General features: G+C 28.2%; 1 protein-coding gene across 2 annotated transcripts; it reads left to right on the top strand.

The window, feature by feature from the left end:
• Positions 1-3,582: 3,582 nt before the first annotated feature.
• Positions 3,583-16,506, top strand: LOC148285697 (putative carbonic anhydrase 3). 2 transcript variants are annotated; one of them, XM_088236492.1, is made up of 8 exons: positions 3,583-4,002; positions 6,083-6,124; positions 9,341-9,493; positions 11,295-11,415; positions 12,406-12,523; positions 13,495-13,595; positions 15,759-15,882; positions 16,186-16,506. In XM_088236492.1, exons 1-8 carry the CDS (start codon positions 3,966-3,968, stop codon positions 16,360-16,362), a joined length of 873 nt encoding a protein of 290 aa, XP_088092618.1. In that variant the 5' UTR covers positions 3,583-3,965; the 3' UTR covers positions 16,363-16,506. The 2 variants fall into 2 exon arrangements, with proteins under 2 accessions (XP_088092618.1, XP_088092688.1); XM_088236562.1 differs by lacking the exon at positions 16,186-16,506 and adding an exon at positions 14,584-14,637.
• Positions 16,507-16,992: the final 486 nt, after the last annotated feature.

Raw genomic sequence — 16,992 nt, 5'->3', positions numbered from 1 at the left:
TCTATGTAATTAAATATTTATTTTAGTCATACAGGATAGGAGTGGGAAAGTGGGAGAAATGCTGTAACAATCTATGTTTTCAGGCTTTACTTACTTCTCATATTAGATGTATTTTTCCTTTTAACTGTAATATTCAGAATCCTGGCCAAGAGTTTTTTTACTTGATGACTACTCTCAGATGAAAATTGGTGATAAGTTGTGGTTAGTGCATTCGCCCATTATGCTTGAGGCCTTAGGTTTGATTCCTGGAAAGGTTGTGATGAAATATAAATTTATTTGTCTAGCGCTGAAATATTTTACTGTCTCTGGACATAAGCCTGAAATTTAAGACTGATCACCTTAGTGTTACTGATGGAGATACGCTGCATTAATTTGGTGCACCAATGATGGTGGTGGTGGTGGTATATGATGAGGTGCAGATAAGGGTATTATGATGATCATGATCTCATATTGAGCCATAATCGGCAGAACAATGTAAGCAACAAATAGTGAATTGTGCAGGAGAAGGTTTTTAAAATTTTTCGTCCCATTTATATATTTTTTAATAATTCGGTAAATGGGATTTATAATGGTTAGTTACCGCCAATACTGACATGAGAGCCAAATTGTTTAAATACCTTCCGCTTTTAAGATAGTGCTGGTAATGCTATTTTGCCTATAACTCTGACAGTGGTGTGAGCTAGCATAACCGCCTACATTGTCGTCGGTTATGTTGTTTTTCTTAGCTTAAAAATAAAATATATATAATAGTAAAAAAAAAATAATAAGAGTGGAATGATGCAGAGTAATACATTATTTGAAAATATTGTATTTTTTTGTTAAAATGGCGGTTGTTTTCTTTTAATAAATAAATAAATAAAAATAAATATCCTTAAATGTGGCAGGTGAATTTTATAGAGCTATGATGTTTTTAACACTTGTGCAGGGGGAAATAAGGAACACTTTTCCTTTAAAAAAAACGCAATTTACTAAAAATGCCGCTTACGTTGTTCTTCTGATTATGGCTCGATATCCTCGGTGATACTGCAGTACTGTGTAACTATCAATTGATTTTTTGACAGAGAACCTAAAAGGTATTTTATTTATACATTACTTAAGATTTAAATCAACCAAAAATACCACTGAAGTATCAGAAAAACTATCATCGTTTAGAGTAAAAATAGCAATAATTTAAAACTAACGCTCTTAGTCCATGTGACGAATTTATGCCAGTAAAACAATTTCGTAAAAAAAAACAGGTTAAGCGGTGTTGCAGTATCACTGACAATATCTTTCCTTTTTTATTTACTCTCTAAACTTATACAGTGATACCTTATAATCATGTCCATTTGCACTTTAGTATAGGTTGGAAGTTATATAGATGTATATTACTAAGCATCAATAGAAAGAGTGCATGCAGTGCATGATCCCTATAGCCTATTGTAATATATCATTATTGAACCACAACAGGATGGCGGATCTTTTACATCCATGCAATTTCAATTATCTCCCCAGTTAAAAACTGAAGTGGGATCTGTAACTGGGTCAAATAGATAGGTTTATAGGTACATTTGTACATTTAAAAAATGATTTATATTACTTTTAATAAACCCTTTTTTATTCATATATATGCATTTACAAAAACATACATATAATAATAATTTTCGATTGCAGTTTCAGTGCTTAAATGCCGAGTTTATTTGCAAAATGGTACATATACATTTATGATTTACTTGCAATATAAAAACATAAATTACATAAAAATAATTATTCTGAAGCTACTTCATAACCAGAAGAATATGAATATGGGGTTGAGAATATAATCGGGTTGTGGTTCTGTGGCTAGTGTCTCGGACTCACGGATCAGAGGCCCGTAGTTCGAATCCCACTCTAACCCAACTTGATTTCCATTTTCTAATAGTGAGTTGTTTACAAAATTAAATATTTGGGTAAATCATAAGAACTCAAATATTTCTTTTATCAATAAAAATATATATATATAAATAATTGAAAAAAATAAGAAATTACAAAAAAAATAAATAAGTATAATAAAAAATAAATAAAATGAAAATCCTTATTTAAAAAGCAACTAAACCACGACAGCTAACAATCTAAATTCCAAAAATTAGATTTAAAGGATAATTACGGATTGAAAAAAAAGACTAAAAAACATTTTAAAAAGTTGATTCCTGAATTTTTGACGCTTCTACCAACTGACTTATTTCAACTTTAGGAGCCACTCTTTCTAAATTGTATTTAATATAAGTTATATCATCCAGAATATTTCCTATTTTTTTATTGCCTGTTTGATATTTTAATGCATATTTTATATTTTAAATAAAAAATAATCATTTTTATTGAGAGGATTTCAAAAAAAAGTTTTACTTATTGTTTAAATAAACTTTTCTTTTAATTTTATCACTTTTCCACCTTTTCACACATACCTAACTGTTTGCTAAAAAAATAAAATCAAGTTCGTCTTAAGTGGAGAGTCGAACTTCTAACTTCAGATGCAAAATGTCCTATCTTTAAACCTAAATGCAGTAAGGAAAAAACTGTAAATATTGAAGAGATCAAAAGCAAAGTTTTTGTTGTAAAAATATTGTGCAACAAAAATTAATAAATCGAGTAATATTATTGATTTTACAGCATAACAAATTTTTGACAAAGATATTTAAATATGTATTTATACTGCACAAAATAATCCACATTTTTCACTTTTTACTCACTATCAATTTAGCAAAAAGAAAAGAGTAAAAGAAATCTCTATACATATCAGCTAAGTTGCTGCCACATGTGACGAATAAAAAAATAATGGAAGAGAATATTTTGATGAACCAACATATTTTAATTTGAAAATAAACTATTTGGTACCTTTCTATAGCTGAATATAATAATTTTCAGGGACATAAAAAGCCATTCCAAATTGCAGGATTATTCATTGAAAATTAATGACAAACATTTTGATATACTTAAAATACAAATTATAATAAATTTTTGGTATGGATTAAAATATAAAACGTGTCACTGACTCACCGATCAGAGATCAGAGTAATTTTAAAAATATTTTTTAATTTACCTTTAAAAATATGTTTACCTTTAATTTCACAAACAGTAAAATATGTCAATATACCTATACGCATCAATATTTACAAAAAAAAAAAAAAAACATTGCATACCTTTCATATCTATTCATATGTTAGCACTAATATACAAAAATCAATAAAACATTTCAAAAAAAGAAATGATAATAAGCTGCCTACGGTTATTAACATAAATATCAAATAGTTCCTATTTTCTAATTGGGGTATTCACAAATCCTTTAAAATGGCACCCAAAATTGAAATATCTAGGTAAATCACGAGAACGCACATACTTATTTTTAAATAATGATTTATCAGTTTACCAAAGGATCCATACAATTATTTAATATAAGTTTGCAAGCACACAAGTTTTAAAAATAGTATTTCAAGTTGACATTAAAAAATAATATACACATTTAAACTTATTATATGACACGACTCTGTAAAAATAAGTACATGCTTATTATTGTTGCATTTTTTTCTACTTGGTAAATAATTGTGAGAAAATACACAATAATTTAATCTTGTTAATTGAATAAAGGGTTAAGTAGATTACATTAGTGCCCATTCGGAAACATAAATAATTGGAAAAGTACTGTAATTATTCCATCAGTTAAATAAAAATTTAAGAAGACTTAATTTATAAATGTTATTATTTTTTTTTACTTACCTTTCTATTTGCCTGAGCTTTGAAACAGTTAAAAATATATTCTCTACAGGACTCTTAACGTGTTAATCCCTAATTGATGCCATAGTAAAGTTTAACATGGCTCAGTGCAGTGTTTATTATTAATCATGGTTGAAAAGTGATCGACTCGACACATTTATATTACACCGGTGTCCATTGGATATCCTATTTAACTTATAGCGATCGTACAATCACAAATCATATTAGTGATCATAATGTTGGTGTTCATTTTGTTAATGCTCTTTACTTTGGGTAAGTTTGTAAAATAATTGTAATATCGCAAGGGATTTTAAATACAAAATAAAACAATTATTGTGCATTAAGATTATAAAAAAATAAAAGCAAAACTAAAGTTTTTTGGGTATTTAAAAAAACAAACATGAAAATCAATCTTATTTTATTTAAATAGATTCCAATAGTGAGGTTTGATTAAGGATTTGATGAATTTTGAAAAAATATTTTTAGTGTAATATTTTACTATATTTTATACCTCCTGATTCCACATTTCTCATCCTTTAATATCTGTAACATAATGTACTTTTATTTAAGTTAATATGTTATTTTGCTGTTGTTAGTCAGCTGTTATTTTTATTTAACTAATTTTTTTCATGTATGACCCTTTTGATACATATTTTGTTTTTTAGTACAATTTTTGGCCAGTCTATTTTTGGTTGGCTGGAAGATATTGGCAATATGTCTGCCAAAATACTTATTCTTTGTAATTGAAGATTTAAATAAATACATAAAAATCGTATGACAATAATAAATAATTATTTTATATTAAAAATAATTTATGTTTAATATTTAAAGCATTAACTTTGTGGTCGAACATTTTATTAAATGTTAGTTAATAATTGTTGATAACTTACAATCCCTAGCCGACTTTTTTATGCCTACCGGTTTCGTCGGGACACTAATTAAAACTTACATGCTCCATTTTTTAAAACCCTCACAAGATAAATCATTTAAAAAAATTAAGGTATAATCAGTGCACTGGTGATTAAAATGTATAGATAATCAGAATATAATCAGTGCATTAGTATTGGCTTCTAATAACATGGGTCCTATCATCACACTGGTTATATTTTTTTGTGCAACTACCATGGTGAAGGTGTATCTTAGTGGGTTTTACATCTTAAAACCGGTAGACATAGTGGTTAGACATTCAGTAATAACTGGCTAATACATTTTATAAAAAATAAATAAAACATTAAATATTGTACAAGAAGGTACAACAATGAGGTCAATTTTGTACTAAACAAATCTTTTTTTATTACAAAAGATCTAATGTAATAATACTTTTGGAAATAATGTAAAAAAATATTGCTTTTAAATTACGCAGTAAAAATTAGAGTATTAAATTATACAGCGAAGTTTCTTGAAAATATATGAAAAAATAAATAAATGTTTTAATAAAAAATAACTACTTTGAATGACGTCACTAGTTCTTATGGATCAACCAATGATAAGAGAGTTGTGATAAACTTCCAGTTTACAGTAAGTCAACTGACAAATCGGCAGAACTGACCGAGAAGAAGGGGAGATGTCACATGCGGAATATTCTCAAAAATACATAAAATTTCAATATCACCGCGCTGATAATACAATACATATTTTTTTTGTTAAATTTGCATAGTTTAATGGTCTATTAACCAATAAAAAAAATTGAAAACCACTGAAGGTCCTCATTGCAAACGAATTACATTTGAAATATTTACTAAAATGTTGAAAAAATAGTTTATGCTGTAATGTGAGTTCCTATTGCAGTGCCCTATGCCCAATTCCATACATTCCATGTTCGTTTCCTAATCAAAGCATATGATATTCACAAATCCACTATTTGATGTGGATAAATAAATAAGAAAATAATAATCCATTCAGACTGTTCTGGATGTGAATAGACCACTCTGGGGTGGTATCCTGAACCACTCTCGTGGCACAAGAAAAACTGCTCTCTCGTGCCACGAGAGTGGTTCAGGATACCACCCCTGACACTATTAAGAATAATAATCATCAAGAAAATAATAATCCATTCAGACTGTTCTGGATGTGAATAGACCACTCTGGGGTGGTATCCTGAACCACTCTCGTGGCACAAGAAAAACTGCTCTCTCGTGCCACGAGAGTGGTTCAGGATACCACCCCTGACACTATTAAGAATAATAATCATTTAGCATCGATAAAGTGCCCTTTTCACTAATTAGCGCAAATAGCACTGCATTTTAATTTTGTTAATAAAACGCTAACATTAGCAAAATTACAATGTAATTTTGTACTATTGTGTTTTATTATCTTATCTTCTATTAAGATGTTTTGGTGTTATTAATTTTAGGGAATACTGATGATGGTCCTCATTGGATGTATCCTGCAGATGGTAAGTAAAATAATACATAAACTAAATAATAAACTTCAAAATAAGAAAAAAACAAACACAGATTTAAGACATAAAAAAGCGATGATTTGAAAACGCTTTTATATGGGAAAGTTAAAATGAATATTCTAGACTTAAATTTATGTTTTTTTTTATTTTTTTAAATTCATTTAATAAAATGAAGTTCTAGAAAATAAACACATTCAACTAATACATTCTCCGGAGTAGATATATTTAAATAATTAATTAGGATGAGCTGACAATTTTAATACAAACATAAGTAGTGTAGGTACCCTGTCAATTTTAATATGTAGTTACAAACAGAAGTTAGTGTCTTCTTCTTCACGTGTCCTGTCAGTTCCCCGACGTTGATTAAAACTTGGGAAAAGGGTTGTTACTACATAATCTCTGGGAGAAAGCTTTCCTGTCTTGAGCACTGCGAAACAGCTTAAACGAAAAGTTACTTAAAATCAAATAAATTTAATTATGAGATGATGAGCAATAATGTAGGGTAGAAAAATAAGTACTTATAAAGAAAGTTGTTTTTTAAAATTTAATTATATGTTTTGTTTTTGGCTTATATTAATTACCACAAGATGATAGGGGCATAATTTGTCGGGTTGTGGTCCCATGTCTAGCGTCGCGGACTCACAGATCAAAGGTCCGAAGTTTGAACCCCACTCTACCCCAACTTGATTCTCATTTTCTAATAGTGAGTTATTTACAACGCGTTGAAAATGCCCCCAAAATTGAAATATTTGGGTAATGAGAATGCAAATGTATATATTTTTAAAAATAAAATACAAGTTTATCTATTGATTTTTTTTAAGTATCAAGAGAAGGAAAGAAAGGTAGAAAGAGCGTAGGTACATTTTTTTTTCTAAACTGATTTAATTAGTGGTATGTGATTCTCGAGGTGTATTTCACAACATACTGAAGGATCTTAAGTACTAGAAAGGAATTAGGTTTTTTGAGGAAGGAGAGAGAAAGAGGAATCAAGGAAAGAAAAGGAAGGAAAGAAAGGAAACGAATGAGCATAATCCCCATATATTGGGAGTGATACGGCGTTCCATCATCTCTGCCTACTCCCACGGTGAAACGGAGTTATGGGTTTGTTTTTTCTATGACAATGTTGGAAAAAATGCTGAACACTGTTTTGTGTGCCCGGAAATCAAAGGACAATGTGGCTTAAAAATATATTGCTGTTTTGTGAGTCCTGTCCCAGTCAGAATAAGAATTCTATTGTGACTAGTGCTATATTAAGCATCATCAGAAGCCATTCTAATTGTATCCAAAGAAGCGAGCTACAAAAGTTAAAGTTTTATTAGTATATTAGATACAACCGAAAAACATATGCATGAATGTATAGAAATAGTGTGGATGCACTTTTGAAAGACAATAAAGATGACTTATTTTTGCAATATGCCTTTGATTTAAATATGCCATTTTAGGAGGTAAATATAAAATACATCCCAAATAGTACAAACAACCTGAAAAGAATCAGGTTGTGGTCCCGTGGCTAGTGTTGTGGACTCACGGGTCAGAGGTCCAAAGTTCAAACCCCACTCTACCCCAACTTGATCCCCATTTTCTAATAGTGAGTTATTTACAACTCGTTGAAAAGTGCCCAAAAACTGAAATATTTCAGTAAATCAAATAATTTTAAAAATGTATATACTTATTTTTTTTAAAAAAGGCAAAAGAAATCATTCGAAGATATGCCTTCTACAGATACTTCAACAGATAATCTGGCTTATAAAGCGTACTCCGAGAAAAACAAAGATCAAGATAAAAATATTATTACAACAGAGATGGAGAACATTTTAGAGAAGGGAAGATTGAAGTCTATGCATGCCCAAACTCAACACGGATTTTCTAGTGAATCGGGGCAAGCTCACTGGTTCGTTTCTAGTTGTGTCAGTATAGGCTGTGTCTCTATTCTCAATAAATGTATGGATAATGTAAAAAATATGCATTTAAAAAAAAATTGCAGGGCTGATGACCTGTCATTGGATCATCCATATTCATTTAATTCTTCCCCATCTGTTGAATTTTCGCAAATTTAAAAAGCCTAACTAGCCTTTTAACCTTTACTGATGCGGGTGTTGATTGTTATTGCATTCTTAAACTAATGTTTTCGGAGACTCAAATCAGTGTTTGATTTAAGATTAACTTTCTAACTTAAATGGAATCTTATAAAATAAATGCCAATTCAATAAATAAGTTACATTTATTATCAGCATAAATTAAATTTCATCTGTGTGAATTTTCTAAAAAATATGTATAAATTGTATTTTTCGGCCCATAAGATGCACTTTTTTACTCTGAAAATTGAGCCGAAAATTGGGATGCGTTTTATTTTATTTTATTTAGGAAACCAACAGTTCTTCATACATATTTACAGTAAACAAACAGATATATTGTATAAACTCAGAACCAATAATAGATTTCCACAAAGTGTACAAAGTTAGTAAAGAAAATATTATGCATATTTTTTTTATATATGAATACATATAAGTTCATACATATAAAAATGTTATTTTCATATTTATTTTTTAATAATCAAAGAAAAAATATTTTTTTTAATGAACAGTTATTGTAAATGGGGCGGGATTAGGACAAGGATGATATTTACATATTTATTATTAAAGTGTCTTCAATTTTAAATCTGACAGTGATTTTAGTCTATGTCTTTAAATTTGGTATTGTACACTGAAAAGGTCCTATGAAAAAAATAATTTTTAAAATACAATGTTTTACTTATTGGTACATGAAACAGGTGTTACTAAACTAAGTAATTCTGCATAGTCAACTATTCCTGTGATAATTTTGTGAAGCAGTAGTTGGTCCGTACACACTCTGCGGTATTGTAGAGAAGTGATTATGGTCCGATGCATCTTATCGTCCAAAATATTTTTTTTTTTCAATGGATAAATTTTAGGGTTCGTCTTATGGTCTGATGGGTCTTATCGTCCGCAAAATATGGTATTTATATTTATAAATTGTGAAATTCTTGTTACAGAGAATTGGGTATTTTAGGATTAATTTTGAACATTTGATATTAATATAGAGGCCAAATGTTCTTTATATTTTAATGAAAAAAATATGTATTTACGGGTTAAATTTATTATTATATTTATTTGTGTCATTCATTCAATTTCATTAGAGTGAATTTAAGTGACGGAAAAAAAAACATAAGTTGGAATATTATTGTTTTAGAGAATTGGCCACCCACGTGCAATGGAAAGAAGCAATCTCCAATCGATTTACCTCACAAACTAGTAAAGAAAGTTACGGAACCGTTTTCTGAAATCAAACTTGTCAATTATGATAAAAAAATATCAGCACAAGTTTTGAATGATGGATATACAAGTAAGTAATAATAATGGAAGGAGAAATCAATAATTAAATGAAATTGAAATGCTATTCTCAAATCTGAATTTAATTGTACTTTTAAAAAGTGATCAAAATTTTATTCTGATGCATAAACACAGCGACAAATTTTATTAAACATGATTATGTAGGTATTGTTATAGAAATTTTAGAATCGAAATTTATAGTTTTTTTTTATTACTATGCAACCTTAATTGGTCACATAAGTTTTTTAAACATGCTTTAAAAATATACCAGTAAATATAATAACTGTAAACAACGTTATCGATAATGAATTCTACCGTCTAATTAATCATATCCTTTCATAAACTTTTAAGTATTTTCAAAGTTTATGTAAAAACCTTAAATATTTTGAATTCTTCTTTTTACTTTTATTTACATGGTACATATAATATTTTTTATATTATATTTCTTTTTCATTTTATTATTTTTTGGCTTTTTATGATAAATGTTACAAACACAAAATACACTATCAAATAAGTAAACAAAAGAAAAACCTACAAAGGCATGGCCTGTGTGTGGGTAAAATTTTTAAAAAAATCATTAAAGGCTACTGAAATAATAATTTTTTGAAAAGAGTTAATATAAAAACATAAATGTTGGTAAAAATGAAAAAAAAATAAGTACGTATAGTAAAACTCCAATTATCCGGATCAATGCGTGCCAGATGTTATCCGGATATGCAGAAGCCCGAATAGTTAGATTAACCATTAAATTAAGGCAACGTTTTGAAAGAAAATGCAACATTGACTCTAAGATCACTTTTTTATTGCTTTTGAAATAATACAGCGAATTGGAATCACATTAAAAACTTACTTAAACATGTCCAGCAAAGTCAATTGCTTTGACAAAGAAACTCGTTTACGAGTAGAGGGGTCCTTATTTCGAGATTTTATTTTCTGATAACGATCCGGACATTTGGCAATTCAGATGACTGGAGTTTGGATAAACAGAGTTCTGCTGTATGTGCCATACATGAAAAAAAAGATTTTAATCCATGATTTAAAAAAAAAACGACACAAGTTCAAATACTTTATCTCTATCATATTATTATCCTCAAGGAATGGGTTGAACAGTTTTACAGCTATGAAAAATGAGTGTCTATACTTGATTCTTGATATACAACATGAAATTTCTACATATATTATAATATTTGAATATAATATTCATTCTTTGGCTAGATCTATTTTTTTTTCGGAAATAAGTGTAAGCGCATAAAAACATATTTTAGAGACAGTTGGAAATAAATTTCTCTTAGTTCCAAAAGTTCAGCTTCCTATAGTAATTGGTTGGAGGGAAAAGTTCAACTTTTATGAAATATGACTTAAAAAAATCGTTTGTGTAGGGTCGATATGATAATTATAGGTCCCATTGAATTAAATTGGTGCAACAATTGCAACACATTTCAATTAAACAAAACAATATGATCAGTCTTATGCTTCAAACGTTAATATATTTTTAATTCGTTTTTACGTACTTATAAGAATTTTATGAATTAACACAATACAATAGAGGCATAAAATTTAAAGCTAATATTTTTAAATATATAAATTGCAATGAACAAGCTTAAAAATATGTGGGTATCTCTTGTTGCATAATTCCATGTGTGTTGTTTTGGATAACATTATATATTAATATAACTTGTAATCTGAAATGTAGATTTGCAACTTTAGCATTGACCTGATGATATTACAGTTAATTTAATTAAGAAATTATTGATTTGTAAACAATGATTAAAATAAATCGGCAATACACATAAGTAATGTATCATTTTCTCTAGTCAAGATAATTATAAACCCGCAAGACGACCTTTATGTTATCGGAGGAGCTTTGAGAGGGAAATATTCTTTACTGCAAATACACTTTCACTGGAATTCTGAGCACACATTGAATGGGAAAAGGTACTGGCTATCACATAAAAATAATAAAAAGCAATTATTTAGCTCTTTGAAAACTGAAATGAAAACTATAACTTATTGTATGTAGTTAGCTACTCTCCTTTTTCATTTTTTTTTTTTTTTTTTTTTAAATTATATATACGACCTAAGCCAATGAAAAATATATTATACGATATTTATCCTCAACAAATGAAATAAGTGATTAGATACATCGGTAGTCAGATGGCAGAAGGGACTGTCTGTAATTTTCAATAATGTTCAGGAGAGCTGAAATACCACTCAATTTCAAAAAACTAAAATATTTTACTGTTACTTTTTAATAATAAATTACCATTCTAAATAACGCTGTTTTTTTTTCTATGTTTATTTGCTGAAATACTTATTAAGACTTTTGAAAACTTAAAAAACAGAAAACATTACAGATGGTCCCTTCTGCCATCTGACTACCGAAATATGAAATTGCCATAAATTCATCTAACAACTTCTTATAAATGGGTGCTTTCATTTAATATTTTAAGATAGGTTTTGTGCGACATACATAGTCTTCTAAATGTTAACAACTTTCTAATATAGTACTGTAACACTGATGATGAATCTGAAATACAATCCAAAATGTCGATAAAGTTTGGGAACGACACACAACACCATAAACTAGAAAAACTCAATCTGCTTCTAAATGTATTATTACAAAAATTTTGATCAGACACATATTTTTTAATTTATTGACTTATAAGAGTACGATAATTTTACTGTATTTATCTTTCATCTGTAAATAATAAGATGCATGCAGGCATAGTCTATGCATGCAGGTTTCAAAAACAGATTTATATTATAATACAATATAGTATATTTAGTTGAGTAGGTTTTAGGAAGGTTTCAATAATGTTTTCAATTTTCGAATGGCAGTTGATTTGGTTTATGTGATAGGTCATTGTACATTTTCAGGCAGTTGATTGGACTACTTTTGTTTTGACTTTTTGTATGTTATTACAGACTACCACTGGAAGCACATTTTGTACACAAAAATAAAAAGCCAAACCTAATAAGAAATAAAAGAGATGTGAGCGTCACACAGAAGGACGATTTACAAGTGTTGGGAGTTTTTTATATGGTAAATTCTCTTGTAGGGTATTGTATATTGTATTTATTAATATCTAAATGATAATTCAAGATGCTTTGGTAGACAAGATAGTTGCTGAACTATGATGTTTTGTAAAAACTATCCGCAATAAGATTACTTTATTGATTTTTACAAAATGCTTTGAATCAAACTTTTTGAATTCAAATTTGAACAGATTGTTGCTGAAGCTGTGTTTGAGTAAAATGAGAATTTGGTAAACAAAATACACATTTATTATATTACACCAAACTGTTGCTTTACATTAGTTTGGGAAAATTAATTACAAAATATGTCATTAGTCCTTTGAACTTAACTTAGCTGACAAGCTTTTAAAATAAAGGCTTAGCGGGTTATTCTGTCATTTTAGGCTTGCTACATTATTAAACAGTTAAAAACACATTCTGTTCATGATATTTAATTATGTTTTTTAGTGTCCAAAACCAAAAACCAAATGGGTAAATTAAAAAAAAAATCTAAGTGAAAGTTTAAATAATCTAATGTCAATTTAATAAGCAGATCAAAGTATCTACCCATATTTTTTAAGACAGTATAAGAAGTGCAGGAATGGTAATAGCATAGAATTAATGGATAAAAGATATAATACATATTGTTTTTAATGAAAACAAATGTTTATAATTCTTTTAATTGAATGCCTCCATGTCAACGGAAATAGAAAGGTTAAAAATATTTTCTGATTGGCCTTAGCTTGATAAATTAATGTTGACACAATTCATCAATTTATTGCAATAAAAAAAAAGTACTTAATTGACCAAGTTTTTCTTAGATATAAAAAAAACGTTTTTATTTTTTGACATTTGTTCAAAACAATCATCAATCACATTCGCAGTATTTTAATAATTTTAAAATACTTTATAATTCCTATTTCAGAAAATATTTATCAATATTCAAATGCATGCTGTGAATGTTTAAATGATTAATTTTATGAAAAATCTTTATTTCAGTTTTCAATACATAATTCTACCACCGCGCTCTCTGATGTGATGGGAGCGATAAAAGCAACATCCAAAGTGGGATCAACAGAATACATCCAGTTTGTTCCCAGGTAAGTTTTTAGAACTATCAATTTACAATTTCGAATACATCATTTTTATTAACACTTTGTATCCCGGAGCCGTGTAAACACGTGATTATATAACCACGCGTTGTATCCCGGTCCCGTGTTTTCACGTGATTTAGCAGCTGTTTAAAAAAGTGCATTTTATTGACATCTGGTGACTTTTATTAGTAATTTTTAGCTGCTGGTAAACTACGTGAAAACACAAGACCGGGCCACAACGCTATGGTTATTATAATCACGTGTTTACACGGCTCCGGGATACAAAACACAAAAAAAGGAGTGAGATGCTGTAGGTATATATGCGAACATTGCAATGTGGCTCTCCATAAAGACCAATGTTGGCAAAACTATCATCCAAAAATGACTAATTAAACTGTTTTAAATAAATATGAGAAGTTAAAATTGATTTAACTTAGTATTTTCATAATAATTACACGTTTAAGAAACCCTTCACAATGCATGAAAATTCACAAAAATGGGCCGGGCACAGGGTAAATTCTATGTGTATTTGGCCGGTGCTCAAAGTGTTAATATTTATGTGTGTGGTGATCACTTACACCTTACACCGGTCAATGACAGGTTATCATCCCTGTAAACCAGTAGACATCCATACACTCTTTACAAAAAATATTATCCATCTCTGTGGCAACATTTATTCATTTAAAATTACACACGTTTAAATATCAATGAAATTATAAAGGCTTTTAAGGCTGTGCCCGTGTCAAGCCATAATAATTAACAATAAAAAATAAATAGTCAAATTAATTAAATTAAATTATAATGACATGCGATGCAATAGAATAACAACCCAGAAAAAGAAAGTATGTATAGTAAATAATAAAATTCCAAAGAAGACAATTTTAGATTCATACATATTAAAATATACATAATAATAGCATCATTGAAATCGATAGAAAAAAAAATATAAAAACATAATTTAAATAAATAGTAATAATGATGATATTGTTTCTAGAATCTCACTCTATACTTTAGTAAGAAAACAGAGTAACAAATATGCCAAATAACAGTGAGTACTAAATTAAATAATACAAAAATACATAGTGAAAAATGGTATTTATGTAAATTTTATAAACTCTTAGGGGATAAAATCCAGTATGTATTGAAAAAACATTTGGGCATATTCGAAAAGAAACAAAATAACAGGTAAAAATATTTTTCGTGTAAATGTTGTTAGTAAATTAATAAATTCAAAATATACTTGACAGTGGACTTGTCAAATATGTTTGCATACACAAAAGTATAATAAATATGTAGAAGATTAAAGTCTGAGTGTAAGATGGAGGTGTGGCGTTCTAATCCCGCTACCTACGCTGGGCCCCCATTACAATGGGAAGTTAGGAGACTTATCTTCAATTATCTATAAAGTAAAACCAAATTTTTCAAACGAAAACACAAATATTTGTTTAAAAATTTTAAGTATCTTCATCAGTAATATGTTATCAAACATGTTTGAATAACGTGTCCTAGAAATATACACATTTTCATACAGAAACATCCATATTTATTTATGGTTACATATTTATTATAACAATTTACATTTAGTTATATATATACACAATAGCTTTGATGAGTAGTAAAAGTGTAAATACTTATTTTTTGGTTTTTGCTGATGATACATCTTAACTGTCTAACTAGGGATTGATCCCTGTTTTAAAACAGTAAATACATATATATTTTTAGAAATATCCACTTTTATTTATCTTTTAAACCTTTTTGTTAATCTTCCCATTTTTATAATAAATATTCAAAAGGAAATTAAATTAACACACAATGTAAACTAATAAATGTTAATATTGTATTCAATAATAAATTATCATTGTACCTATACATACATATATGTATATCAATGTTGTACCTATTAATATTTTTTTTTCCATATCTAAACATGAGCATTTTGCTCCATTAGAAAAGTAGCAATATTATGTGAAAGTTTAATGATTACTATTATACAACATTATTTTTTATTAGGAACAATCATTGGTATATGGGTAATTTTAAACTAGGTACCTACCTATCTATATTGTAAAATATTTGATTAAGTGAATATGAAAAAAAAAAATGTACAAAAGTGCAGATTCCTGATCCATTTTATAGTTTTTATTTAATTTGGTGATATCATTTTTCCAGATTTCTTTTACCCGAAAATTTGCACCAGTTTTACAGATACGAAGGTTCCTTAACAACACCACCATGTTATGAGATTGTTCAATGGACTGTTTTTCCTAATATGGTATATATGTCGTTAGATCAGGTGAGATTGAATTCTTTTAAATAAAAGAATGTTACTCCTAAATATTCCGCCCAAAATATTTCCTACTTTAGAAAAAAAACCGTTAACTAAATTATTACTCTGTTGAGAAAAAATAACTAGCAAACTAAACCGTTTGTATGCTTCACATTTTTTTATTTAGCTATAAAAGATATATTTTTTACTATTTAACTTCTTCCCATTAAACATTTCATCTTTAACATTTATACATAAATAAAATGTGTTTTTAATGGTAATGTAATGCTTAGCCAGCAATAGATTATAATAAACATTTTATATTTGCAGTATGAAATAATAAGAGAAACCGAAGGATTTGAAGGAAAATACACCAAAAATTACAGACACATTATGCCACTTAATAACCGTGTTGTTAAATTATACAATTTTAGCCATAAAATTAATCCTAATTGCTGTATTGTTTCATTATTAATAGCACTTCTGAAACTATTGGCAATGTGGTAGAAATGCACTGAGAATTTCCTTATTATATATTTATATGAAAATTTGTGATAAATCATTGTTATATTTGTAATTGTTTAAATGGATTTATTTTTAAATGTTTATTTATGTATCTACAGTTCCTAATATGTAGTAAAGTTTTAGTATTAATCAATTGTTTTATTAACATCCTTAAAAAATATTTAAAATCAAGCATGACAGGTAAGATTTTTTCTGTTCATCAGTATTATTTTATTTTAATTTTAAATATAAATTACAGCACCCACTTACAACAAAATCATTCATCTAGGATATGGCATACATACATAATATATTCTTAAAAATCAGTGTTTTTGAGTTAACTACTAAAACACATTGTTGTGTCTTCCTCCATGAATGCTAAAAATAGACAACTCGTAGTACATTCAAATAATATACTGATGATTTGAATGCATTACTTGTTATGGTTATTTAATTACCCCGCAATATGCGAATAAGTGCTAAACAATAGAGTTTAAAAGTACCTACAGTAAGGATCAGAACTAGAACTGATTTTTGTGATTTGTGTTGGCAACATCAAATTTTTACTACAAGGTCACAATGTTCTATTTTAGTACCTACTGCTGTTTTTAAAGTGTTACCATAAGAGGAAAG

The sequence above is a fragment of the Micrasema longulum genome, unplaced genomic scaffold, assembly GCF_059751315.1.
Source record: "Micrasema longulum isolate JH-2025_06_02 unplaced genomic scaffold, ASM5975131v1 h1tg000012l, whole genome shotgun sequence".
NCBI classification, from domain to species: Eukaryota; Metazoa; Arthropoda; class Insecta; order Trichoptera; family Brachycentridae; genus Micrasema; species Micrasema longulum.
The sequence above is the reverse complement of the archived record's forward strand: the minus strand, read 5'-3'. Positions and strand labels throughout refer to the sequence as shown.